The 27,639-nt window shown below is 35.2% G+C and overlaps 1 protein-coding gene across 2 annotated transcripts in view; it reads right to left on the bottom strand.

The window, feature by feature from the left end:
- The window catches only part of LOC132705169 (POU domain protein 2-like), a 100,906-nt gene extending 86,704 nt beyond the window's left edge, over positions 1 to 14,202 (bottom strand). For both annotated transcript variants that reach the window (XM_060675608.1, XM_060675609.1), the window contains exons 1-2: positions 13,563 to 14,202; positions 1,212 to 1,256 (exon numbers count right to left, since the gene is read on the bottom strand). In XM_060675608.1, coding sequence (XP_060531591.1) covers positions 1,212 to 1,256; positions 13,563 to 14,013 — 496 coding nt within the window. In that variant the 5' untranslated portion in view covers positions 14,014 to 14,202. The remainder of the gene's footprint in view (positions 1 to 1,211; positions 1,257 to 13,562) is intronic.
- Between the last annotated feature and the right edge of the window lie 13,437 nt (positions 14,203 to 27,639).

The following is a 27,639-nucleotide window of genomic DNA, read 5'->3' as shown; positions in this document are numbered from 1 at the left end:
AAAAATCACAAGACGAATTACATCGCTACACTTATCCACTTTTTTGGCAATGTATGTATTATTGTGATTATTATTATTGTTATTATTATAATAATCCAAGCACGTTCACCAAATTTAAGTTTGACGAAACTGTGTTCTTTTCGTAGGTACAAAAACAAATACCCTAAAAATAATTCCAGGTTATGACGTCCTTTCTTCTCTCGTAATGTTGTCAGCTAGTGGACGGATGAAAATTTGTATGAAAGTATTACAATTTTGACAGTTCCGTAGGTACGAAAAACAGACGCGTGTATGTGCAAGGTTAATGAGCGCTCGCGGGCCTGTAAAAGTGTCCGTTTTAATTAGGTAGGCAGCAAAATTATAATAATAAAATGAAAGAATCGCAAGTGTGCTTCCTGTTCATCGCGAGTCATGCGATGTGTTTCTTGCCCGACACCAGAGGAGCAATGTTCACCTATTTTTCTACGTCACGTGGTTACCCAAGCCAAAGCGTGCGCTAGAGACTGTCTTAAAGGTCTCGTGAATGCATAGATAATCAACTGTATTTTACAAATTTTTCCCTGCGAAGTTGAAATCGGGGTGGATTTGCTACCGGTGCATTTGTTAATAGTTGATAACTTTTAGCCGTCCTTTTTTCGTTTTTTATATAATAAAATTAAATTTAGAACGCACATACCATACATTTGGATTGGGTCAAATTACTGCTGATAAAATTAAAGCCAGCATTACCTTCTAGCACTTAAAACCTAAAATAGTTTTAAAAGCAGCATTTTTTTGACTGTAAACGGCGAATTGTTTAATTTAGCCCACAAATTAAAAATATCCATGTGCAAAATACGTGGAACCCACCCCCTTTGGCGACATTTTTGGGATAAAAATATTAATATTTAGTCAGCAGTAGCAGTAGGCGATTAAAATAAATTCTTAACATCCCTACTGTTTAAAATTTGTCAGGCTTTTGTATTCTGCCCGCTCTAATCTAGCGTACGAATTTGCCCACTTCTCGTCTTTACACGAAAATATGAGCCAATAAATCTGGATCGTTAAAATCACCCCGTCGAAAAACTACCTATTTTTTTATTTTTACGATCGGTTATGGCCTTAAAGGATTCGGTATTTTTTAAGCCATAAAGTTGACAATTATTTTGAAAACTTTCCAAAAAACAGCTTCCCGGAACTATTGGGGGGTTGTAAAACGCGCATTCACTTACCGTACTGCTTCTCCGTAGGCGTATTCGGGGATGACACCACCGATTCTGAAAAAAGAAATGAAAATGAAAGCTCCGGCACCACAGATGGGTTATATTTATGGATATGGTCAATAAGAAAGTGTATCCCATTTTTTATGCCCAGACTATTTCAAAGTTTGCAAAGTTTTAATTTAAATTTTAGGGTTAAATTTTCCGGTAACTAATTTTGATATTCACAGTACCACAACGTCATAATACATGGCAGGATAAGTAAATTTTTTAATTTCTGTTTTTATTTGAAACAATAGTGAAAAAAATAAACTTCGTAGCAGACTATTTGCACGTGCATATAAAATTGGACTGAACTTTCTTTGAAAATCTGCCATTTTTGAGGGTTATGTTCATCGCTGAAAAAAAAACAATCTTTCCTTTCAACAATCTTTATTCCCTAAAGCGACCCGCGTCACAGACCATCAAAAAAACGCGACCAACCAATCTCAACGGTTTTTCTTTCGTCACCGAAAACGAAGCGAAAGGTGAGATGGCGCGCCGCCTACCGCGATAAATCACGCGTGGTGCCTGCGTATGCAAAGCTTAAATAATATTTTAATTTGCAAGTAGGCGTGTACCGCGAGAGGTCCAAAGAAATATCATCGCGACCCGGGTTGATCTTAGCGCAGATATCGCGACCGCCAAAGTATATGCGGCTCGCCCCGAATTCGATCGTTTTTTAACGTATCGAAGGATATTCGTTGCCTCCGCGCCCAGCGCTGTTAATTAAGAACTTTCGGATCGATTCAGCCACGCATATGTCGCGAGATGACTTTCTAGGACCGACTAGTACAATCAGTCAGCTCTGTTTGCGTGTTTTTTTTCATTCATTGATCGCGCGGCCAACTTTTGGTTTTCGTGTTTGCAAATCGTAGTTCATACAGGGTGACCAAGAAACAGGACCTATAATCTACCACTAAAAGACACTATCTATTCACTAAGATCGAACACGATAACAATTTGCCACGTGCAATGCTACCCACAGAATCCCAACACCTTCTCCGTTCCATCAGTGCGAAATAAAAATTAACCGTAGGCTAATTTTAATACAATAGCAGTCCGAGAGTAGTATCTGCAAGAAACAAGGATTGAAAGAAAATTACTAATAATTTCATATTTCTACAACAAATACTTAAGATCAAAGAATAAAAGGAAACATCTTATTAGCCCTACATTGACTAAGAGAAATCAACTAGGAGATGGACCAGCTAATTATTGAACTAAGATTTGTTGATTTGCAGTAGGACATTAATTATTAGTTATAAATTATATAGCACCTTTTACAAGGTGTTTGGTAGCTTAAACGCTCTGGTACATAAATTGCTCCATGTAGTTCCACATCTTTCACCTCATGCGTCACATCAATTAAAAACCTACCACCTCCAAAAGTTTTAAGCTAGTCAATCGGAACTTGAGGCGGATGCAGCCATATAGTTACTAACTAGATATATATGCTATATTGATGATACTTATGAGTAAAAAAACTGAAAGGGACTATTTCAAATCTCGTTTTCAAACAATAACCCCTAGTGAAGTTAAACAATCAGCATGGCCCCTGACAGTTCATCAATTGGTTCAGATGCAGCATTTTTTCAAAAAATGCCCGTCTAATGTTCTAGGAAACTAGCGGGTTAAATTTAGAAGCACCCGCGGAATATTATTCCCATCCATATAGCTAATAGAGATATAGAGGCCCTGCCTATGCCGATAATACAGGAAGCAACTATGAAATTTTTTGAGAAGGTCCGCTTAACACACGAGATTAAAAATTTCGTTTTTACCCAATGACCTGGCGGAATTGAAGACCCAACATGGGCGCTGACAGATTGTCAGTAAGTTTGGATACGTCATTTTTACGGCAGTATTTTCCCAAAATATACCTACATCTTGTTAAATTTAATCGCTGTTTACAAAGAAAATGACGCAAAGTGCACGTTACTTCAAAATTGTTCAAAATGTATCCTTGTTATTTCACTATTTTTTGTAAATACAAATTTCAAATATCTATCGAGGTGGGCATAACTTGTCACCTGGCGCGATCGCGAACTTCGAGTGAAATAGGACATAACATTCGGATTAAGCTTTCTTTACAACAGGGCGTGTTGAAGCAAACGCTTTTTACCATACCATATTCCATATTTACATTCCTGAATGAAAGTTTTGGTTAGTTTTGAAATAAATTTGAATATACTAAAATATTGAAAAAAAAGATACGTGTCTTCTTATTGCCATGTGTATATTCTTCTTGTTCCCATTAAATATCAAAAGGGCTTTATTTCGTTATTTGTCATTTCGTGTTCACGATATTCGTTATGAATTTTGGAAATCGATTTTTTAACCAACTCTTGAATTTTAAACACCTAACTTATAAAAAATGTATGTTCATCATCTTAAATTAAATATTATATTAATATTAAAAGTTGGTTGAAGTGACAAATACAAAATATACTTGCAAACGTGGTCAACAATTCTTATTTTTACTAATATTGTAGGTATACATATAAATGCAATAATTCGGGGAAAAATGGTCCAGCGAGTGAGATCCATTTTAATAATAATATATGTGAAAAATTTTTAAATTCATCTCACTTTTACTTTAATCATCTGTTTTATATGTGGTTTCTAATTTTTCCCAGATATGTATTGTGTTAAAAATATCAATTTACAGACATTTAAGACTACGTTGACGTATAACTCGCGAGAAGAAGGAAGAAAAAATAACAGAGAAATTAATTGAACTTTAGATTAAAAAGGGCAAAAATATAAAAATAGAGATTTTACAGATGAGTGACTGATAATAGACCAGAGGAAAAAGACACAGATTGTCTTCGGTGTGGAGAAAAATATAATGTTATTGTGATATTTAGTTCAAAATGTGTGAACTGCGCGGCAAACTCTTGAAAAAAATAGGTTTAGGTAATAAAATACATAAGTCAACTGACCAATGATAAACCTAAGAGTCATTTTATGAACACATATATTTATTAAGTTGATCTGTCGAAATATTATATATTGCCGAAAGTTATATGAGTTATTGTGTTAAATTGACTTTTCATTTTATGAAATCCACCTCTTCCGAAATGTATTATGAAATATGTATTTTGATTATTGATAATATAGAGTCATGTGGGGCAAGTGTGCGCAGGCTTATTATTTATAAAACCGTTGACAGTAGAGTAGGGGAATCAACTGCCTTCAGTAGTCACTACGACGTTGGACAAAAGATTAGAGTCTTGTCTGGCAAAATTACGTAGTTTTAGTAATATTGGTAAGTAAAAATTTTGGTTATTATTCTTACGATTTTTTCCAATTTAGAATTGAAATACTTTTATATTTATGTAGCGGTAATTAGTATTAATTATGTCCAATTATGCTCGTTTATATATCTAATTTTATCAGCTATACATCAAAACTTGGTAGAATGACGCAAAAATGTGTAATTTTAAACTAAATCTGTAAAGGCGATTAGGGTTAAGTGTACGCATACGGTTGTAGGGTAAGAGTACGCATATTTTAATGCGTACTTTTACCCCGATAGTGAGTTCTTTGTATATTGACACTCGTTTTTATTTGTTTCAGGTTATACTTATATATTTCTTAAAAAAAAACTACAATGCCTCGAAATTACAAGCGGAAGGCTCCACAGGTCCGTTGTTACCCGTAATCAATTTGATGCTGCTAAGCGATTGATTGCCGAAGGTTTAAGTAAAAGAAAAGCAGCTGAACAGGTTGGAATGAAAGAGAGTACTCTCAGGAAGCGATTAAAATCTGATTCAACTGCTCTAAAATTAGGAAGATTTACTTCAACTTTCACAAGTGAGCAAGAAAATGAAATATATAATTATTTAAAAAGATGTGATGATCTCTATTATGGTCTTAATATGACAACTCTAAGAACATTGATCTACGAGTATGCTGAAATAAATCATATTCCTCATCGGTTTAATCAAAAGTCGAAAATGGCTGGACGTGATTTGGTGTATGGATTTTTGAAAAGGCACCCTGACTTGAATTTACGACAACCCACGTCAACTAGCATAGCTAGAGCAAATAAAACTGAAAATTCTAAAAAAAAGACAAAGAAGAATATAATAATATATAATATAATATAATACTACTACCAAAGATAAGGCTGTTAAAGTTAAGGCTAGTCAAGAAAATATTAATGATTTTAAGGAAAATGATGATTACTGTGTGGTGAAAAATACGTTGATCCACCTACAGAGGATTGTATTAAATATAGCTTATGTCATAGCTGGTGGCATGAACAGTGCACTCATTATGAAACTGGTGCTTTCATATGTGATATATGTTCTAATAATTAACATTTTATCATATTCGTTAAAAACGATCTCATTTGAATTTATCTCTATTCAAAACTGTTAACTACTCTAAGCCTTATTCTCGATAAAAATCAAGTTAAACAGTATTTGTCAAAAATTATATATTTAATATTTAAATATAAAAAATGAAGTAAAAAATGATAAGTATTGATAAAAAATAATATTTATGACATTTAATATGGTGTAACTATATGTAACAAGTTATGGTTTAAATTATTACAAATGCGCACACTTACCCGCAGGGCTGCGCATGTTTACCCCAATATTGGGGTAAGTGTGCGCATTCTGACTAACATTTATTTTATTTTATTTATTTAATTACAATTAAGTAAATTGAATTTCATGTTACGTAATTGTTAAATCAATAAATCCTTTAAATAAATAATTTTATTTCAATTTATTTTGTACAATTATTACAATTTTATGACCATAGAAAAAAAATGCGCACTCTTGCCCCACATGACTATATTCTTCCAAATGCGTATCGGTAAAATCTTCAGGAAGGCCGCCAGCGAAGAAAAAATAACCAAAGTTGTCCTTTCTTCCATTGTCCGACGGTATCGGGAGGAATTTGAATATCGTTAGAATCGGGGTGGCGAGGTGGGGAGGACGCGATCATCTACGGCAAAAGCCCCGTAAAACGAATACCTACTACACTCGTCAAGCTTTTTGCGAGGTAACACATTCTTCTTCTACCTGCCTCTTCTCGAAAAATTCAAAGAGCCCGTTATGACGCAGGTGTGAACGCGGGAGAGATGCACATGCCCGTGGAAAAAAAAAGCGAGGGTGAACCCTGAAATTTGGTTTCGTCGCTATAATGGGCAAAAATACTGGGTAGGTAGCGAAACAAAACGGCGACCGTACCTAAGATGTTTCGAACCATGTTCCCAAACCTCGTTTTTCGCGAATTTTGTTTCTAGCAGTTGACGCTTTTGATTAAGCCGGCGTCAGCGAAGACGAACGGACGAAAATGAAAGGATATTTTTTGTTAATGGCACTGTTTCAAAAAAACAAGCGCGGTATAAGGAGAATAACAAATTTAGAAAATATTAACCTAACTTATTAGGTTTAATTTCGCTGCTAAACGAAACTGACGTGGTAAAGTGACGCGTCCCGCACGCTAGATCGGTGTGTAATTACAGAGGGGAGTAGAAAAAAAATGTAGTCGCGCATGGTCTCGAGTGAAGCAACTTACATATTATTCTGTAAACTTTTCTTAGAGCCTTGATTTCCAAACTTGTATAAAATACAATACACAAAAATTTTTAGTACTAAAAAATTTATTAAGGTTAATTTAAAGTTATACACTAGACAAAACGAATAACAATATTTTTTATAGCAGTACTTACATCAGTGAACAGTGATTTGCAAAATATAAACAATTGTTTCCAAAATAAATAAAACCAAAAATTTAAATTAAGTTTAAAATTATAATTCTGCTCACAGTCAAGCGATAAATAAATTTATTTGTTGTAGTATTCTTTTTCTGTTATTTAATCGGATTTAATTCATAACGCGCTCTAGTCGGTAGCAACGCTGTACCGTTACAAATGATTATGTAAAAAAAATGTTGGGCAATGCTCCAAACTGTCGGCGTTATTGCGAAACATTTTTGTTAAGCAAATGACGTTTGTTGAAGTGACTGACGGTTGTCTGCTTCTTCAAAGCGATTTTAGGTGAATATTTATAGATTATTCATTTTAATTGTGTACTTAAAATACTTTCACGGTGTTTGTCTTTGCTGCAACACATTCAGCAATATTTTGAGATTGTCACTAGAGATGATCAGGGTAATTCCGCGAGAGATGGTTAGTTTTGGTTAGCACGAAAGAAGAAAAAGAAAAAAAATATAAAATAGAAAATGAAGTGTCGTTAACAAACCATGACATTTCGCATTAAATATTGAAGAAGAAGGGGTGGTAAATAACGTCGTTTAAAATATGCAACCTATGGTTAAAGAAATAAATGACATGCTCGAAATTAAGCCATAGTTTACAGAGGAGTTAATCACAGTGGTAATTTTATAAAACCAAATTTTTAAAGCTGATTGACTTTTTGTACAAATATAATTTATAGCCTAAATTTATATGAGTTCTGCTAAAAACAAATTCTGCTTTCTTCTCTTTCTTCATCTCTTCAAAATGTCCCAGTCCAAAGGTAATTTTCGAGTTATAGACTGACGAAAGTGCAGATTGGATTTAGTTTATCGAAAACAATTTTCGTAATGCATTTTTTTCATACTCTTTTTTCTACTCCCGTCTGTAAAATACCTAATTACGCACCGGTGTACCATGCGGGAAGTGTCACTTTACCACGTCAGTTTCGTTTCCCACGAATCCGAGCCACTTCGGAGATTTCCGGGATTTTACCGCACGGGTTTGGAAGCAATTGGATGTTTTCGGAGATATTTGCCATGCTTTGAATTTTGACGTTTGTCAATTCTGACTGTCATGTCAGTGAATGTATTCGTGTTGTTTTGCGAAAATGTACCCAAAAACTAACGGTCGTAGAAAAAGTATAGTATGCAACACGTTCGGTAAACTTTTTAACTCACTCGTTTATTAAACACTCGCTCCGCTCGTGTCAAATAAACTCGTGAGTCAAATACCGTTTTTCTACTCCCGTCTGTAAAATACCTAATTACCTAATTACCCTAGCGTGCGGGAAGCGTCACTTTACCACGTCAGTTTCGTTTCACATGAATCCGAGCCACCTCGGACATTTCCGGGATTTTACCGCACGGATTTGGAAGCAATCGGATGTTTTCGGAGATATTTCCCACGCTTTGAATTTTGACGTGTGTCATATCTTACGATGAATATATTCGTGTTGTTTTGCGAAAATGTACCCAAAAACTAACGGTCGTAGAAAAATTATAGTATGCAACACGTTCGGTAAACTTTTTAACTCACTCGTTTATTAAACACTCGCTCCGCTCGTGTCAAATAAACTCGTGAGTCAAATGCCGTTTACCGCATTTGTTGCATAATATACTATTGCCAAATAAAAGTAAAAGTAAGAGTAGATTACAGTAGTAATAACGATTTTCAGTGAGTATTTCAATATTTATTTGCGAATTTCAAAGAAACACTGTTGAGAATAAGAAATTTTTATCTAACAGTTAAATACAGTGTGTTTGAAATAGGTTATTTCGTTTTAAATGAGTGCAAAATACCATACGCGGCGCTGTTCAAATTTTTGCCCAATTTTTCACATTCTGCATCACATTCACATTCTGCATCTTCTAAATCATACACTTTCCGATACAAGTAGATTTGGGATAGAATTTTCTCCCTATGTTTTAGAAACACCCGATTTTTGGTCAAAATGTCGAAAATTAGAGGGAAAATAATGAAAACTTTATTGGCGACCCTCGCTCGTACTCCCCTGTCTGCCCCGTTCCGCTCAATTATGTCGTCGAAGTCGCGCCCAAGGACACTGTTTACTAACAACAATCAAATGTCAACCTGTTGGGTGGTTCACGATAAACAAAATGTTATCTGCGATTTATGGGTTATTAATTGATCGTTAGCGTTGAAACGCGGCAAGTATTTTTTCAGCGCCACCGAACTGGGTTGAATTTCATCTCTTTTTTTGCCACCCATGCGCGTGAATAATTAGCTAATAATAATTAACGCGGCCGAGGGGGAACTAAATTATTTTGATTTCAATTATTTATTGCATATTAACATTATCAAGGAGATACCACTTTTCCAGTAATGGGCATATGTGTGCAAAATGATTATGATGATTAATGTTGTGGAATGTTACTTTATTTGTACTTTAGTATTAAAAATTTAAGTTGTTTAATATATTGAATAAAAATTTAACTCATATCTTTGCGGAGATTTTTCCTAAATAAAATATAACAGATGAACCGCATTGTATAAAAATTAGAATTGAATTTTGAAGCCGCCAGCAAAACAATATGTTATTGTTACGTCTACGAAGTTTGTATTACTACAATTACCCAGTTTGAGTATCTTTCCGATATATTAAATAATAAGTAAAATACTTAAAAATAGTATCCCTATAGGTTTGTGTCTTTTAAAGTGCGTTTAAAACTTCTGAAACAGCATTTTGTTATTCGTATAAATTACATGGTTTATTCGTAATTTTCTGCACCAATTTTTATTTCATTCCAACCAAGTATTCGAAGAAATTTGTTTATATTATTATCATAAATGATCTTTTTCCATGTTTTTTTTTAACCTTTTTATAATTAACTGTGCATCATTCAAATTCAAAATTCAAATTCAAAGTTGAAAAAAAGGGACGTTTATAACAAAAAATGGCGAATTTTTGACCTAGCATTTGTATTCGAGAAATATTTATTTACTTAATCAATACTCAAATTTTATTAAAAAAAAAATTAAACAGAATGCGTGATTAATTGATATATTGGTTCTGCGAGAAACAAAATACTAAAAGAGCGAATTTTCAGATGCCTAAAACTGAAACAAGTACTCTGAACTTGTAAAACACGCGAGCTCAGTATACAAACGACACGCGTGTACCAACGGCGGGTCAAAATAATCGATTCCAAGAAAACAGTAGGTCCTTCTTAAATTCAAATGCACCTCTGACAAAACCGCACAGCGGAAAAAAATTCACCTGCTCGTATCGTATATCTAATTAGCTACGGTTATTTTTGCGTCAAAAGGTGCGCTAACACAACTTTGGCGCCCTAGTCTGAGACGACGAATGTTTACAAGAAAAACATTAAGAATTTGAAATTAAAAAGTGAGTATTTAGATGAAAAAATTGAAGATTCAATAGACAATATTATATTGTTATAGTCCCTTTCTTCCTGTATTTTTTTTTTGCCACCTGCTACTTTTTTGCAATATTTAAATAGGGTGGCGTTTCTAATTACAGTCATTCAGCAACATCTTTCAACCGTTTCTTGTATCGTGAGACTAGGATTATCATGCCTCCATTTTTAACAAGGATTTTTGCATTCAGCTTTTCTCCACTAGAATGATGTATGTACTCGCCGTTTTGCTACGCGCCATTTTGATGCTGACTTTAGCCACCGAGAAGTGGCCCAATTTTCAGTATTTCAGGACAATCAGCTGAGCAAACAAATCCCTAAAGCATTCAGCATTAGAAAATGCTCCTACAAGTGAAAAAAAAATCGCTAATTGTTCTTGTGTAATTATCAACGCAACCTACTATGTTGGAGGGAAATTTATTTACAAACGAAATTTTTTAAAAATATTAAGGCTCTTCGAACATTAAAAACTTTATTTGTGTCTACTGTTCCTTTGAAGTTTTGAAAATTTTGCAAGAGAGACATTGAAAAAGCTTTTTTGTACTCCCTTCTGTAAAATACCTAATTATACGCCGATCTAGCGTGCGGGAAGCGTCACTTTACCGCATGAGTCTCTCGTCTCACGGATCCGAGCTACTTCGGACATTTCCGGAATATTACAGCACGGATTTGGGGGTAATCGGATGTTTTCGGAGATATTTCCCACGCCTTGAATTTTTTTTTGTTATTCGCGTTGTTTTGCAGAAATGCACCCAAAAACCAACGGTCGTAGAAAAAGTATAGTATGCAACACGTTCGGTAAACTTTTTAAATCACCCGTTTAGCTGCTTTAGCTGCTAAACGGGTGATTTTCTCCACCAAGGTTCATTAATGATTTTGTTTTTCATGGACATGCTGAAACCAACTTTACGCTAATGGTTAAGGCCCACAGACCGCAGGCTTGTTAAAACTATCCATTATGCGGATAAGACTTGTTAGGAGTCCTGCTATTTGCACCAAAATGTATTTGTTTAAATTAAAATAGACGAATAAGGAAAAGAACCTAAATTTCTCATAACTGCAAAAGGACAGCGAGCGATATAACAGTCCGAGTTGTGCATCTATATATAACTGCGAAAAATTTACTTAGAAGCGCCATTTTAAAAATGTAAGTACTAAGAAAACAGAATGAAAATTGTTTTATTTAAATTCAAGGTATTGGAAATTCTAAGAACATCACCGAAAACGTCGTAGGACTTTGTATACCACCGAAACCTCTCTCTCTCTCTCTCTCATGGGAAGACGACGGGTCCCGTACCTGCCCATATATCGCACACCAAAAAGCGCCGAGTCATATGGCGGGCAATGAATTACGGGATAATGAAATAAATTGGATGAATTAATGCTTCGTTATTAGTTTTTCGGTGAGTGACGATAATGGCTATTATTACCTTTCCATTATGGACGTCGGCTATATTTGCATGCCCGCGCGGAAGATACGGGCGTCATCCACGGGTGTTAACGCGCCCAAGTCGTTGTCGGCACTGCGTAGCGCATTTGCATTCAAAAATTGCTTGTTTTGCTAATAAGCCGTTTAACTTCGGCCGTATATACACGCGTGGCTAACTTAACAGCCCTTTTTTAAACACCTTAGAGCTGGCATCTCGTTTACCATTGACGGCCGTCTCAATTCACAAGAGACACTTCATTGCGTTGCCTTGATGAGCTTTGAGTTTTCCGCAACCTTACATAAACAAGTGCTCAAAGTGTTGAGAGTTGAGGTTCATTAGGTTTAGAGCGTCGTAAACAACTATTATATAGAAATAAATATGTACGGCGTGTTAGTTATCCCAAGACATGGAGAGTTACCAAATTTGTATGGGTCATCTTCGGCTTATTAGCGTAAAATATATTTTCAGTGCATAACAATTCGATCTACCTTCTTGTATTCTATTGAATATGTGAACTTTGTTTCCTTTAGTACCTTCATTTCACCAAGTGAATCAACGATTTAAATTGCCGAAGAGTTGTACTAAAAAATACAAGTTACATTTTGTAAGCTTGAAAAATCAGATTTTATTTTAAGTGCAATTTAAGTTAGATGGAAAAACCCGAAATACTTGAGTTCAATTATTTATCCTAATCGGGTCTTTATATGAAGTTTCAACTTCAAAATCTTAAGCCTAAGCAAATATTTTTTGAAAAATGTCTATTATTTCTATCAAAAGCATGAGTCAGGGGCGATTCTTGGACCAAAGAAATGACGATTATTTTCATTTGAACTAATAAATATTGTTTTTATCGTATATCAAGAAAATGAATCTTTGCTTTGCTCTTAGAGTTAGAACATTTAATGATTTGGTCGATTTTTCTACAGATAGTGTTCATTTAGCCGTATTCAATGACATGTGCCTGGGTTAAAATACGTTTTATTTTTGGTCAAGGTATACAACAAAAAAATACGACATCTAAAAACGAAATTATTTTAATATAGAGATAATATTAGAAACATAAAATACAGATTGACCAGAATCACTTAATACTTGAATCACCAATCTTGAATCAGTTATCTTGGCAAAAAACGTCAAACTAAAAATGTATTTACAAAATATGGAACTCTTGTCTCTTTCCCTCAATGCCGGAATCTAATGATAAATGACACACGAGGTCTCTGCATGGAAAGATCAAATTTATATTAGAACCCATAAAGAAAAATTAACATTTATAGGTTTTTCCTGACTTACTGGTGATACTTGGCTTCGACAAGTAACATACGACGTGAGGAAAAGGACGAGAAACGAATTTTATATTTCCAAAATTATTGAAAATTCCTGCTTTTTAAGATGAAAATCCAATGACTCCCAATGACATTTAGATAACTACAGGTTGATGCAGATCCTGGCAAACGCACCAGGTCCTTCCCTTACAACACGAGGGTATCAGATCTTCAACAAGTTTGTACATTGAGTCTGAGAAGATTATAGTTCTGTATTACAATTACATTTAGTTACTTCGCTAGTGATTCTTTGAATGCCTACCATATTGACACGAGTATAATAATAGCATAATAAAAAAAAATGCAATTCTTTAAACCAAGCCCTCCCTTGCCGACGGGAACTCAGCTGGAACCAACAGCATCCTGATTTCGATCTAAATGCAACTCCCTTTCTCAGATTCAAAATTCGAGGAAAACTTATACACTTGGTAACTACCAACAACACTTACCGTCGCCCTTAAACGGATGAGACGCAGGACTAGGAGGCATGGACCTGGGTGACCCTATCGGCGGTCCTACACCTTCTTCGTCGCTGCTGCTCGACGCTGGCGAACTCCCTCGGGTGAAACTTTTATTATTATTACTTCGATCGAAATACAGTCCGTTGTTCTGGATGAGCATCATGTGATGCACGCTATTGTTGAACTGTTTGATTTGAGACGCGACCGTCTTGGTCTTGAACTTGGACATGGTGAAGTCTAATGGTTGATCGGTCTCGTGGCTCGCGAGGAGCATATGACCCGGGGGCTGATGCAGCAGCATCGGCATACTGTTATCGCGCTGATTGTGCCAGAACGTCTGTCCAAAATCGATCGTGTTGTTGTTGTTGTTGCTGCACGGTTTTTTCCTCGGCGTGGTGTCCAGGTCACCGTCGCGTTTCGGATCGGCCGCGATCTTCATCAGCACCGACGGTCGGTCACACGACGCGTCACCATTACGATCACCAAACGAGGCACGGGCCACGACTGATATGTGTGATGCAAGAGGAATAGGGGGGTGGGGGTCACCAACACCACCGCGCGGATGGGGTTTAAAATGTCATTTGAGTCATGCACACGCACACGAACGCAGCGGCGTCGATGTGGCCGCCGTAACCGTCGATAGACGTATAACACGGGCGTTCAGTTTTTGCATCGAAGTGATGCTGAAAACGGCGGTGGGGGGAGGCCGTAGTCCTGCTCCGCGTCGGTGGTGGGGTCGAGGCGGCGACCAATCGCCTCGCGTCCCATTCCGATATACAATAGTACATAAATTGTATGGATTATTTATTTATTCCTCATCTTATATATGTATTTATGTGAATATATGTATAGAGGCAAAAAGGATTATTCCTTTTTCTTCGTCTCTCTCTCTTTCGGTCCAGCGTTGTTTTTTTTTTTTATTTTTTTTTTACCGCGCCCGCGCGCGGGGTGGGGGAAAACGATGAAAAATGCGCCCGATTTATTATTTAAAGGAGAGGCGGTGGTGGCGGCAGTTTCTGCCGAAGGCAAATGTCGATACGCGGAACCGCCATTGTGGCGGCTTTCTGCGATAAGGTTGAAGGTATTTAGTATAAGAACACATCATAGTCAGATATGAAAATGGACGAGACCATAAAAATTATCAAAGGACCGATGATATTGGTAATGAGTCAACCTTCAAACTCCATAAGGCGATAGGTATGGAGATAATTTCTGATCAAAAAGTTTCTTTCACATATATCGCCCATTTTCTATAGTTTTGGTGTAATTTTATTTCTTATTGCTTTTTTATGATTATCCTCCGCTCTGTTTTCACTGTTCAAATCTTCAAAAAATAGTGATTTGGATACCCTTTTTACTCACCATTTCATGTTTCCTCGCAATCGTTACTAATCAACTCGAATCTGTTATGCTCCTTCGAATATCGGGTGGACGATCAATGCAGGAAAGAAGACAAACAGATAAATAATGATAACAAAGAATAAAGGCAGGAGTGTGGTGAAATATATATATTGGCACTACGAAATAATATTTTTTCAGGTGCTTACGTAAAATGCCAAAAAATTTGTTTACACGGAATTGCGAGGTTTTGGTCAGAAATGACCTCTACTACCTATTTCAGGTTGAGGCACCACTCACCAGACGTCGTATAAATAGAAAAATTGTATTTTAGACACGAAAAATATTTAAGGTTTAAAATTGCGTTTTCCATTCACCATAGAAATATTAAGTCATACTTATTGCTAGATTTTGTTTTACGTTTCCTCGAGATTATGGTGAGGTACCAAAAGTTACGTAATTGTACTGAGGTTTCGCGATATTAGGCTGGCCATCTCCTTGGAAGATACGACCTAAAGCAAGAAAGAAGAAGAAAGGACATATATCTAAATTAAACGTTGCTCCGAATCCTTTTTTTCCATTATTATTAGCGAAAGGCAAGAATGTCTCGGGTTTTTAATTAACGATAGACTTAAACGTATATATCATTGAAATGTACAAAGCAATTTATAATGTTGGGAATCAGTGCGTAGAAAAAAATGTTAAAAATATAATAAAAGCCGATGTTTCATGCTAGGTGATCGTAATTGCATATTCCAATATGAAGTTTTCAACTCATACACCGCATAAAATCAGTTTAAACAATGTTTTAATGCGATTCCGAATGGACAAACGTTAACAGCAGAGGCGATGTTGGTGAATACTCAAATTTTCGTCATTTCCCTTACTAAAGAAGATGAAAATGACGACGTATTCCCCAAGATTTTTTTTTCATTTATATAAAGCGACTTACATTCAAAAAACAGAAATGAATGAATACCTTTCTCTTGACGAACTTCCTGTAGAAGCCGTTTCTCAAAATATTTAGATTAGAACGGTAAACATATTTGAAAGTCGTTTAGACACAGGTAAATGAGCGATAGGGATATTTCGGAAGCAATTACTTGGTTTTAACCGCCGTAACTGATAGGGGTTCGCGGTCGAGTCTACTTTATTGTCCCCTTAAATTGATTCTCTCTTTTGATGCTTCTACGGGTAATAATCATCAGCTTTGGTTAGTTCAGAGAACCAGTTATAGGAATTACGTTAAAAAAATGTAATTATTTACGTTAAAATTATTAAGGAATGCACCAAAATATCGGTCATAAACAGGTATTAAAAGATTGATATAATTAAAAAACATAAGTAAAAAACTTTCTGTCAAAAAAAAAAAAAACAAAATTTTTGTTACCAGAAATTTGGGTTTTAATTTTTTAAAATTGCGTTCGTCGGGGAAGCTTTTACTGAAGATTAATAAAAAGAATTTAATAATTCAATTCAAATTTTTTAAATGTTATTATAATGATTATCATTAATATGACTCACTTAATTGATATATTATTCGATTCTTTTCACTATTTTCCTCTCAGATGGTCCTTTTTATATACTTATTTTATTTTTCAACCGTTCTCGATTGGACCCCGTGGCGGGAAAGGACGCGCACAACCCGCCACCCCGCTGTTTTACATTTTCCGCGGGTTCCTTCGCGCCGCCCCCGCCGCCGCCGTCTGTATGAAAAGCATAAAGCACCAATCGCAGCACGCTTTAAAATAAAATATATCGCACCCCTATCAGTCGGCCGTGGGGGCGTCGCGACGGCATTGGTGCATACGTAATGTGATACGCGGCTGCGCCTCGTCGCGACGCGTCGAACGATCGCGGAAAATCTGAATGCGACCATCCTCCCGCCGTCCCCGCTTCCCCTCACGCTGTCGAAGGGCTTGAATAAATCATTAACCGCTGTGCCGCCCCCCAATCGCCGCCAGGTGGCTTGCCTGTAGGACGGTTCGCGGTACGAATATACAGGGTGATTCGGGATTCGGTATAATTTTTATTTGCTATATAAATACGTTTATTGCAAATATATTTAAATACCTTCTTATAATGCTAACAAATGTAATGAATTCAATTTAACAAAATATTATTTTTTTTTAATTAAAATACGTGATCCACATAAAAAATCACAAAAAATCATTCGCAGATCTGTCCAGGAAAAACAAAGAATCCATGCCATGTCAGTTATTACAATTTCTTAACGCAAATCTGTTTCTTGGCATAAGTCCACGAGATCACTAAACACAGCCCTGTCACTCTCAAAAATACACTCCTTTAAGAGGGATTTGTATTTATGGCATTTTGTGATAGGTCTGATTTTTTCTAGTAAAGTCTGTTCATAGATATAAGAAAGTGATTAACTGAGATGAATTAAGGAAAGACCCGGACAAGCTGTAAGAATGAAATTTAATTATTTGGGGTCTTGTTAGGAAAGATACTAAACAATATTTATTTATTTATGTATGTATTTATGTTTAAATCTAAAATAGAATTACAAATTATTTTTATTGCCTACTTAAATTACTTAAAACTATTCACATAGTACATCAGTATCACTATCGCTATCATCGCCTGTTCTGATTATTATTTGTTCTATATTAGTTGCAATATGGATATACGATTGTTCTGCTTTTTCTATATATTTAACAGAATTTGCCCAACGTTGTGGAGGGATGTTAAAAACTTCGTTTCTATAAGTTTGAGGACATTGGAGTTAACACGGGGAAATACATTGTTACGACGAATGGCAGATTTCAGTTGGTGCCAAACATGTTCAATTTGATTAAATATACAGTGGTAAGGTGGAAGTCTTAAAACTGTATGCCCTAGATTTTTTGCATAATTATCACAGACGTATTCCTTTTGTAGGTTCCAGCTTTGTAGAACCTCAATTAATTGCTTTTTGGTATAATCTTAGTGAAAATAAATGTCGTTATTATACATGTAGTTTGTAGTTTAGTCAACTGTCTACTGTGATAACTTGCATTGTCCATTACAATTACGCTATTAGGAGGAATGTTTGGAACTAATTTGTCTTTAAACCAACTTTGAAATAAATCAGAGGCGGTGTCTTCATGGTAATCCAGAGAAGAATCTTTAATATTTTTCGCAGACAGAGAAAGTTCATTTGGAATTCAACCATCTTTAGAGCCAGCATGCAAAATAGTTATTCTTTTACCTCTTTTTGATGGCGCGTTTGTTTTACACTTATCAGTTGAGTCAACCCGACCCTTTTCCGGGGTATCATGAGTGTCGAACCAGGTTTCATCCAAGTAAATAATTGGCCTTTGTTGTTCTCTGTAAATCCTAATTTTTTCTAGATTTTCCAGTCGCCATTTCCGAATTGTAAAAGATTGATGTGTGTATTGATGTATGTGTTGAATACACTTCCATAAGGTAGTTCTGCCACATTTAACACCGGTTTCATCTTTTTCAAGCCTCCTAATTAAGATATCTAATGTAGGCACGTTTTGTTCCTCGTATAACTGGTAAATTTTACGCCGTATTATATCTTGATCACTTTCATCAACAGTCGAGAAAATATCAGCACCGCTTCTTTTCTTCATCGCTGAAGTTGATGTTGGAATATTCATCAATGTGGCCGTTTCTTCTAAAGATGCTTGCTTGCTGGTACCACGTTGAATGAGAGTCAAATAAACATTGTTTATAACTTCCTTAGTCTCAATAGAATAGCGTTTTCTACATTTGAACGGGAGTATCTCCTGAGATACACTATACTCGCACATATTTTGCATAATTCGCACATGATTCAACACACGCTGTATTACACACAAAATAAGAATGATTGTTAATAAACTTAAACTAAGTAGTTTACCAAACCAAAGAATATTAAACACAGGTAGGTATAAAATTATTTTCTATTACGGACCACAATTTTACCTGAATTTAAATTCCGAAACTTTAGGCAATAATCTTGTTGCATTGTATGTTAATGACCACCCTTGGATAATCCCATTCAAAAGCAATTGGTAACTTTCTTATATCTATGAACAGACCATACCTAGTTGATTGTAAAGTCGGAGAGCAAAATAATTTACTTTTATTTTCGTACACACCGCGGGATAAACTGCTTTTTTCTATGTATTGTATTAATGTGTTATGGGTTCCACATCTATTGTGAGTGCACTAATGACTGATAAACTATTTTTGAATGAGTTATATCTAGAATTTTGTTGCACACATATTATATGTGCAGATCCCATTTCATATGTCTGTCAAGCATAATTCTCACATACTTTATCGAGTCAATCTCTGGAATTTCGTCTGTGTTTCCTATCTGTAAGGGACCTAGGTTTGGGAGAGGACTTCTATATTAAGTGAAAGGCGTATATTTTGTTTTGTTGCAGTTTAATGTAAGTAAATAGGGCTGAAGTCCTGACTTTGTAGATTTAAAATCTTTTTGTAGATCTACTTTTAACCAGTTTTTCTTCCTCCTAAAAAATCACAATGTCGTCAGCAAAACTTATTATTTTACCATTTGTGTTTAAATATAATAGATCATTTATATATAGAGTAAACAGATCAAAGTATATGTTTAGTTTGGAATTTTTTTTAATTATACTTTTACTGGTTACTAACCAAAGGGTTATCATGATAATTTTATCCCTAATTTGGCAATAAGAACATTATATTTTATACAATTTCATAGCATCGCCAACCAGGGAAAATTCGGTTCCGGGCTGACTTAATTGGAATTTAAATTTTCCGCTTGCGATTCAGTCGGTACCACTACTCTAAAAAACGTGAAATAGAATCTGTGATATTCCAAATCTTGATACCAGTGCTGTACCGAACACTATTTATATACGTATTTTTTTGTATACATATCGTAATATGTATACAAAAAAATACGTATTTTGACAAAACTTTTATCAATTAGGTACCTGCATTGTTTCTTCTTCTAGGACAACATGTAACATTATCCTATGTATGTAAGCAATAAAAAACAATTAAATATTTGATGGCAGTCGTATGTCATTGAGTAGGTTTTAAACATAAGTCAGATGACCCAAGACGAGCACGCATAGATTGCGTGTCATTTTTGAGATATACAACAGAAAAAGGAATCTTTATACCAGTGTGTTTTCGTGGATGAGACTTGGATTTTTCCGCTCGTGGCGTGGATTCAACACTTGTATTTTCATTGAGAACCCAACTTAAAAACTGTCATGCGGAAAAGAACCAAGGAAAACTTTCTTCGATGGTTCGAAAATCAGCTGTTGGAAGAACCTGACTGAAACATTTATCATTAGTATCGGCAATGGTCTTCAACACAGCATGTTATTAAAGAAGACACCTAATAGTTAATGGACTAAGGTTGAAGTACAGAATTGGTTGATCGAACAAAAAGTCAACACAGCATTCATATCTAAACTTCTAACCTATGTAGCACGCTAAGTGATTACGATACCAAAATGTTACGCATTTTTTGATCAGCCGCAGAACAGTATAGATTGCTTGCAAGTATGTTACGTATTTTTATTATTATATATTATTTTTTGTCATTATTGAAATATTTATGTTAGAAAAAAGTTAAAACTCACGTGATTTCACAAATGTTCATAAAATATTTTATTAAAGCGAATTAATTTTGGTTAGTTTACTTCGTTACAAAAATCTTCATCTAAAAGATTGGTTTACCAACTGCTCCATTATAAGGTTTTTACATAAAAATTTAAAATAATTAAAATTCATAAGCTAGGTCTACTTAGGTTCACTTATTTTTGCGAAAAAATAAAAAAAGGCTGTCGTTTACTTCGCGCATTTTACTTCCTTTTTTTCTGAAGTACGAGTCACCCAACCATCAGGTGGGGTACAAAAATATGCACAGATATCTATGTTAACGCTTCGGGACCATTTCAAACCGCGCGCGAGGAAAAAAATCCGACGGATTCAGATCGGCATAACGTATTAGAAAACACGTTGGCGTCGCACGCGTCCTTTAATCCTTCCATGAAAACGAACGGGAGAATCGCAAAAGAAAAAAAAGGGGTCGGACTCATACGATTGACATTTCCGTATTAATAGAGGCCGGCAACCCTATGGGCGCGTGGCTCGCGTTACGCGACCATTAAAAAAGGATTTCAAAATGGCGCCTTATATTATCAATGAGAGATTTATTTACCATAAATCGGTTAAATGACGCGGAAAATCGTTTCACGCCGGCATCCATTTGCGAGCCGATTAATTAGGAGGCGATTTAAAAATTTACGATATTTTGCAATAATAATTTACGTATTTATTAGCAAAAGATGAACATATAATAAATTAAAAATTTAATATAATAAAAAATACAAATACAAAAAATGCAAATACCAGAATTCGCCTACTTTTTTAAAATACACTTATTTAGTTATTTATTGGTTAATAACGGAAATAAATTAGAAATAATTTTGATGCAAAAAGGTCTATTTGTATTTTATACCACAATAAATAAATACAATCATAAAATTATAATAAAATTACGGCAATTTCTGATGTGTAGTGTAGACTTTGAATCTGTTGAAGTTTTTAAAGCAAAATTATTTCTTAGATATATTGTTAATAACTAAATAAATATTACAAAATATCCGCAGTTTTTTATTATAAAATACGGATAGTCGATTTAAAGCTGAGAAGTGCCAGAAAATTATATTTATTTTTATTACAATATACTCAACACTCGAATGCGTCCTATAAAAAATAAAAGTCGTTTTGATGTCCTCTAACTATATTTCAAAAAAATACTGTAAAACTCGGTTTCTTTATATTATATATTAATTTTTTTCTTTGTTCATTTGGAATATAGGATAAATATTCTGTTTCTATTTACTATCAAAAATTGTTGCGTAATATACTATGAAAATAAAAATGTACCGAAGTCAAAGCTTAAAAATGCCGGAATATGCGATAAACTTTATTATGATTTATTTATTTAATACATTTATTGAGAATGTTATACAATAACAAAAATGCCAGTTTAAAGAAGAAGAGGCGATTTATTTATTTCGCTTATAAAATCAAATGAAACCAAAAAAGTGTAGATGTGGACGGATGCCCCCGCCACTGGTTAACAATACCCTGACAACTGCAAATATAAAAAATCCGGCGATGGGGCTGGATCTATATGCAAGCTAGACGTCACCTTGTAGGTAAGGTCTAAAAAACTACCTGCGATAAGCCCCCGCGTTTCATCCCCCGTCGCAAATAGTCTCCAAATATTTACGAGAAATCGGCGAAAATGATTCAGTAAACTAATTTTGACTTGCAATCGGTGAAATCGTGGTCGTTTCGTCGATGAAATTATCAAAACACTTTTATTGGTTAAGGAAACTTCGTCATCACCCTTTATACGGCATTTATCAGACTTTCTTAGAGCTAAAATACAGAAATAAAAAATATTTAAGCAAATGAGACCCTTATACAAGGAAGTTAATGTCCGCACTTATTTCCAAAGTTAGCAGCAAAAGTGTTGTGCGTCGCTCTTTTTGCACTTTGCATTCAAACAAGTGACGTTCTTGTGCATACACATTAATGTTTTTGTATGTACGTTTTTGAATGCGCATACATCAACGCGGACATAAACGTCCGTCTGTACGAGCCTATACGTATTACTCCATAAAGCCCCCTATAGACGTATATTGATGTCCGGATTAATGTATAGGCCTGTATTCACTTTGATTAATAATTAGTGATTAGGAGAAGAAAGAAAAAAAGATTACTGCAAGTGATTAGTTAGCTGCGTAGTGAGGTGATTAGAAGCGTGTTCTATTTTTTTTTGCGAGCGGATTGCGCCCTCTTCCCTGCCACTAAACACGTCGGGACAAGGCACAGGCAGTCTAGTGTTGACTGTTTAGCGTCGGACTCTCGTATTGTTGTGCAAAAAATGAAAAGTGGACCGAAGGCATAACCTATAAATTTGTGCAGGAGTATGTAAAACATGAATGCCTTTGTAACTGTAAAGTCTCTAACTACAAAATTAAGGGAACCCGAGATGCCGCACTTTTACGTATAAGTGTATATATAGCAAAATAAGAAACTTCTACATATTCGCAAGAGGTTAAGAAAGTTAAACAGAGTACAATATCTGAAGCTGAAACGGATGACGTATATAATCCACAAATAAAGTGGTTCAAATTATTAGACGACGCTTTAAAAGCTATAAATGTACAGTGCAGCCACTCAGGAAGTAATTTGGTAAAAAAATATGTTATTTTTATATTCTTTATTATATGACGACACAACACAACTGCAAAACCACGTTTTAATTCAATTTATCATTCGAGACTGCCAAGAGACTGCACCTTCTCTTACACAAAATCTGCAAAATCGTTGCGTATGTTTTGTGCAATTTGAGATGATCTATTCTTCATTCTCATAGCAAGTGGCCACAAGTCCATCAGATGGCACTTGTCTCCAGGATCCTTCAATGACATTTCCATTCGCTGTGTCTTCGATATCAACCGTGGCGACATCTACGGGTACTTTGGTTCCTCTCGTCCAGTTATGGATGGCGCAACAGGCTTTTACGATTTTATGCACTTTGTTGGGAAAAAAGGGTAGATGACTTTCGAAAATTCTGTATTGACTTTCTAAGATGCCAAAAACATTTTTGACAATTCGTCTTTCCCGTGATAATCCATAATTATTTTTTTTTGCTGAAATGTCAATTGGTTTCCACCATGTGGTTTCATCATATATGGTTTTAGAGGAATAGATAGAATATGATCTTCGGGCAGTAAATTATTTTCCAAAGGATGACTAAGATCACAATCTGTGTCGTCTGCTACGGCCATGAGAACAACAAGAAGTTTTTCTTTTTCCGTTAGGTTTTTATTACATGGATTCACAACATGAAATACTTGATGGAGAGGAACCTTCCACATCCCAACACAATCAGTCTGCTGAAAAAAAAATACCCTGATGCAACACCTGGGTCTCAATATAATCAAGATGAAGAAGTACCAAGAAAATCGTTGGTTCTTCGTAAAGGGACAGTACGAGAACTTAGTCATTTGGTCAATAAAGTGAAGAACGTAGCCTCAATTAGCACACGCATACCAACAGAAACACAGTTTGATATATTCGGGAAAAGTGTAGCTTGTACCAGTCTTTACCATCATCAACTTACACACAATCACCACGGCACTTTTTTTACACACACCTTTACAGACACCACAACACTTCCCTTACACACAATCCCCGCAAGACTGTCATTACACAACTACCACAATCTTCTACACAAGATCCTACTGATAACATTTCTCTTGCTGACCAATCTCTCCACCTACTACAGGCAAATAATAACAATACAATGGCTATATACTCTGAAAACTGCAACTGTAGTAACACAATATGACATATTGGCTAAGGCAGTATCGAGTATTTACTAATAAGTTTATTGCAAATATGTTGAATTTGAAAATAAACCTACTTTAATAAAAAAAAAAATGTTTTTAATGTTACCACCTTTGCATAATCTCTCAATGCGTTGTGAATAGCATCGCATACTTCGGATATGATGTTACAAGTTGGCGATCTCGGTACTCTGAATAGGTATTGCAAGACGCGTTAGCCAATAAATATAAAATAGCGTGCAATTTCACTTTAGCCGGCAAAGCAGCTCTCGTAGGTATATGTATCGGATTTCTGGACGACGAGTGCAAAGTGAGAGTGCAGAGCGAGAGCAAAGTAATATTCTATGGTATCTTCAGCAGTCAATTCCTTGAACAGTTGGTAGCTTGCGCCATGGATGGGTCTTCTATTAATCCATTTGCGAACCCATACTGTTCTTGGTCTTGCAAGTTCAGTTTCCATAAGTTCTTGGGTTTCGGACAACACCGCGTTTAATATTTCTTTCAGTACTTCTCCCAACAATTGCAAGCACGCTCTTCATATTCGTCCATACTTGCTCGTTGACGGCTAACAACTGAATTTACTTAACCAAGTCACTAAACAAGAATTGGGCACTGCTCGCACTACCCAATCGCACTAATCACCCTCACTACTAATCACTAATCAAAGCTAAAACAGGCCATACGCGTACGTAAAAAATCCTTAGTTTTCCTTGTTGTCTGAACGATGTCCAAGGAAGTAGTGGTTAAAAAACCGCCGACTGTGGTGCAAAAATTGATTTTTGCAACAGCAAAGGTTCTCAGTTCACATAAAAAATTTCTGTATATTCTTTTTGAGTGTGCATTAAAATATGTAATGTTTTTATGCATAAACATGAACGTTTTTGCATATGGGTTTTTGAATGATCATACCACCTTAATGGTTGTTTATGATAAAGTCCTGTTGCTTACACACAAAAGATCAAAATCGGCAGTTTTGCTTATAGTCTTGAAGATTTCTAAGAAGTGATTGATTTAGCCTTAGCGTGGCATGCATTAATATGGTCAAAATGTGGTGTGTGTCAAAATGTGCGTGGTGTAAAAACGTTAGGAACCGAACGGAAGTAAATAAATCTTAAAATACGTATAACTTGTAAAATGTATAACAATTCGCGATGTAAGTATAAAAACAATAAAATTTGACGGTATAATTTGAACCAAACTGTATTTACCTTCCTTCCGCTTGTCTTTGCTTAAAAAGGGTTTAATGAACGTAAGTTAACGGATCGAAAGTGACGTCATTGTTGGAATTTTATCTCTGAACCCGATCGTCGCACACTACGTTTTTATCCGTTATACCTTTCAGTTTTATTTTGGCACCGTCTCTAACGACGATTTTCATTCTGGCAGACGTCGACGAAAACGGGGGCGGGAGGGGCGCGAAAAAGTACGTTCTCGGAAGGATGAAAAGAAATATTGTTTGAACGAATGAATGCGTGGATACTGTTAGCCAATACTTTAGAAAGCGAATGCTCCCGTTTAAGCTGATAAATTTTCTGGAACCAAACTTAAAAAAAAAGCGAACTAACCAAAACTAACACCCTAATTATTATTATTTTTTTTTACAAAATTTAGAATTTGACCTCTGCGAGTGGTTAAAGACCACAAAACACTAACCAAAACTACACGGTAAAAATGGATTTGTAGAAACACTAATAATCCTTAAATTCGTTTTCTTGTTCATTTTTCAATCTAAATAGAGCCCTGCTGGCTAATAGTTTTGTCATGGCCAACTAATATTATAGTAATGGTCTTAGACAGAAAGAAAGGAAGAAAGGTTAAAATAAATCGGAAAGTCTTAAAAATAGGTATATGACAATCAGATATTTCAATTTAAAATGATCGTAATATATCATCCGTTTATTTTGAACACCATGTAGCATATAATTTAAATTCCGTTCCATATATCTTTTCATCTCTACGTTAAAAAAGAATGGCCCTATCGTTTTGTGAAAACTTGTACCTGTTTGTTTAGAAAAATTAAAATTTTGGAAAACAATTAGGTTTAGGTATCTATTATTATTAATAAAAAAGTTGAAGAATTTCAAGGCTAATTGAAAACAAAATTTTAATATAGGTCGTTCAATTTAAAAAAATGTATGATTTATTCATCACACTGTATACTTTAAAATAATTTTAAATCGTGCATCCTAATAATCTTTACAACTTTTGTATTTACCATTACCTCATAACTTTTGAAACCAATAAGATACAGCGCAAATTGTAAAATCCAGCGCTGGTGGAACCAGAAAGTGAGGTTTCAACTGCATATCTGCTGATTTTATGATGGTTTCCTTACAATAAGTGGCTAATTTCATGTAGTTTTTGACAAGTGCCAGAAAATCTAATTTTCACTAGAATCCAAACGAAATAGTCAAAAATCGTCATCGGAACTACTGTTGGACCCAGGAAATGGGGTTTGAAATTGACATCTGCAGGTTTGATAACGTTTTCGTTAAAATAATGCTCTCAAAATTGACTAGGAAAAGCTACTGTTCGACATAGAAAGCGAGGTGATATTTAAAATTTGAAAGATGGCATCTAGAAACCTCTCTTGATGAAGTATTACTTGGGGTCTCGTTATTCTGTTTTATTTTCACTAATCCAACTGAGTACGTTGCACATATGATCATATAGATTTGTCTTAAAATGTTGTGATTTTTTGGACACTTTTACGTAGACTCAACAGCGGCAGAACCGTAACTATCCGCTTATTAGATGTTTCCCTGTATAAATTGATAAACACATTTTTTATTTCGACGTAAAAAGAGAAACTTTCGCCTTAGTACGTCCCTACAAGATGGATTTTATGAAAAACCGATGGTAAAAAAATCGCCTAAGACCTCGGCTTCCCCCGGTGGTTGGCGGGTATAAAAGAAAAAAAAGGTATCACGTACGGGCTATCCATTTAATACAACAGATTCAGGTATTTTCTACCTGGGTATGCAAATCCAAAGACTCTAGCACGTCAAGGAAGCGCGTCGAGCTAATAATAATACACCGACAGGTAATATATTATGAATTTATTCGTGACTGGGTAGTTTTTACGTTTTTGCAAATTTTTGGCCGTTACATACCGGAATAGAGATTGGGTGAACTGTTATGGGAAAACGATAAATTGTAAAATATAAAAATTTCGGATTATATTAGGGGACAAAATCTTTACCAATATTATGTTTCAATTTCTCTCACATTTAAGACATATTTCATTTATAATGTGCTATAATAGCTAAATTTCATTGCTGTGATATCTTAGATTTTCTGTCGAAAACGACGTTTGCAAATCCAAGGATATCTGTAAA

Source organism: Cylas formicarius, unplaced genomic scaffold (assembly GCF_029955315.1).
Source record: "Cylas formicarius isolate icCylForm1 unplaced genomic scaffold, icCylForm1.1 PGA_scaffold_7__23_contigs__length_41026272, whole genome shotgun sequence".
Lineage (NCBI taxonomy): Eukaryota > Metazoa > Arthropoda > Insecta > Coleoptera > Brentidae > Cylas > Cylas formicarius.
Note: the sequence above shows the minus strand (reverse complement) of the source record. Positions and strands in the feature narration are given on the sequence as shown.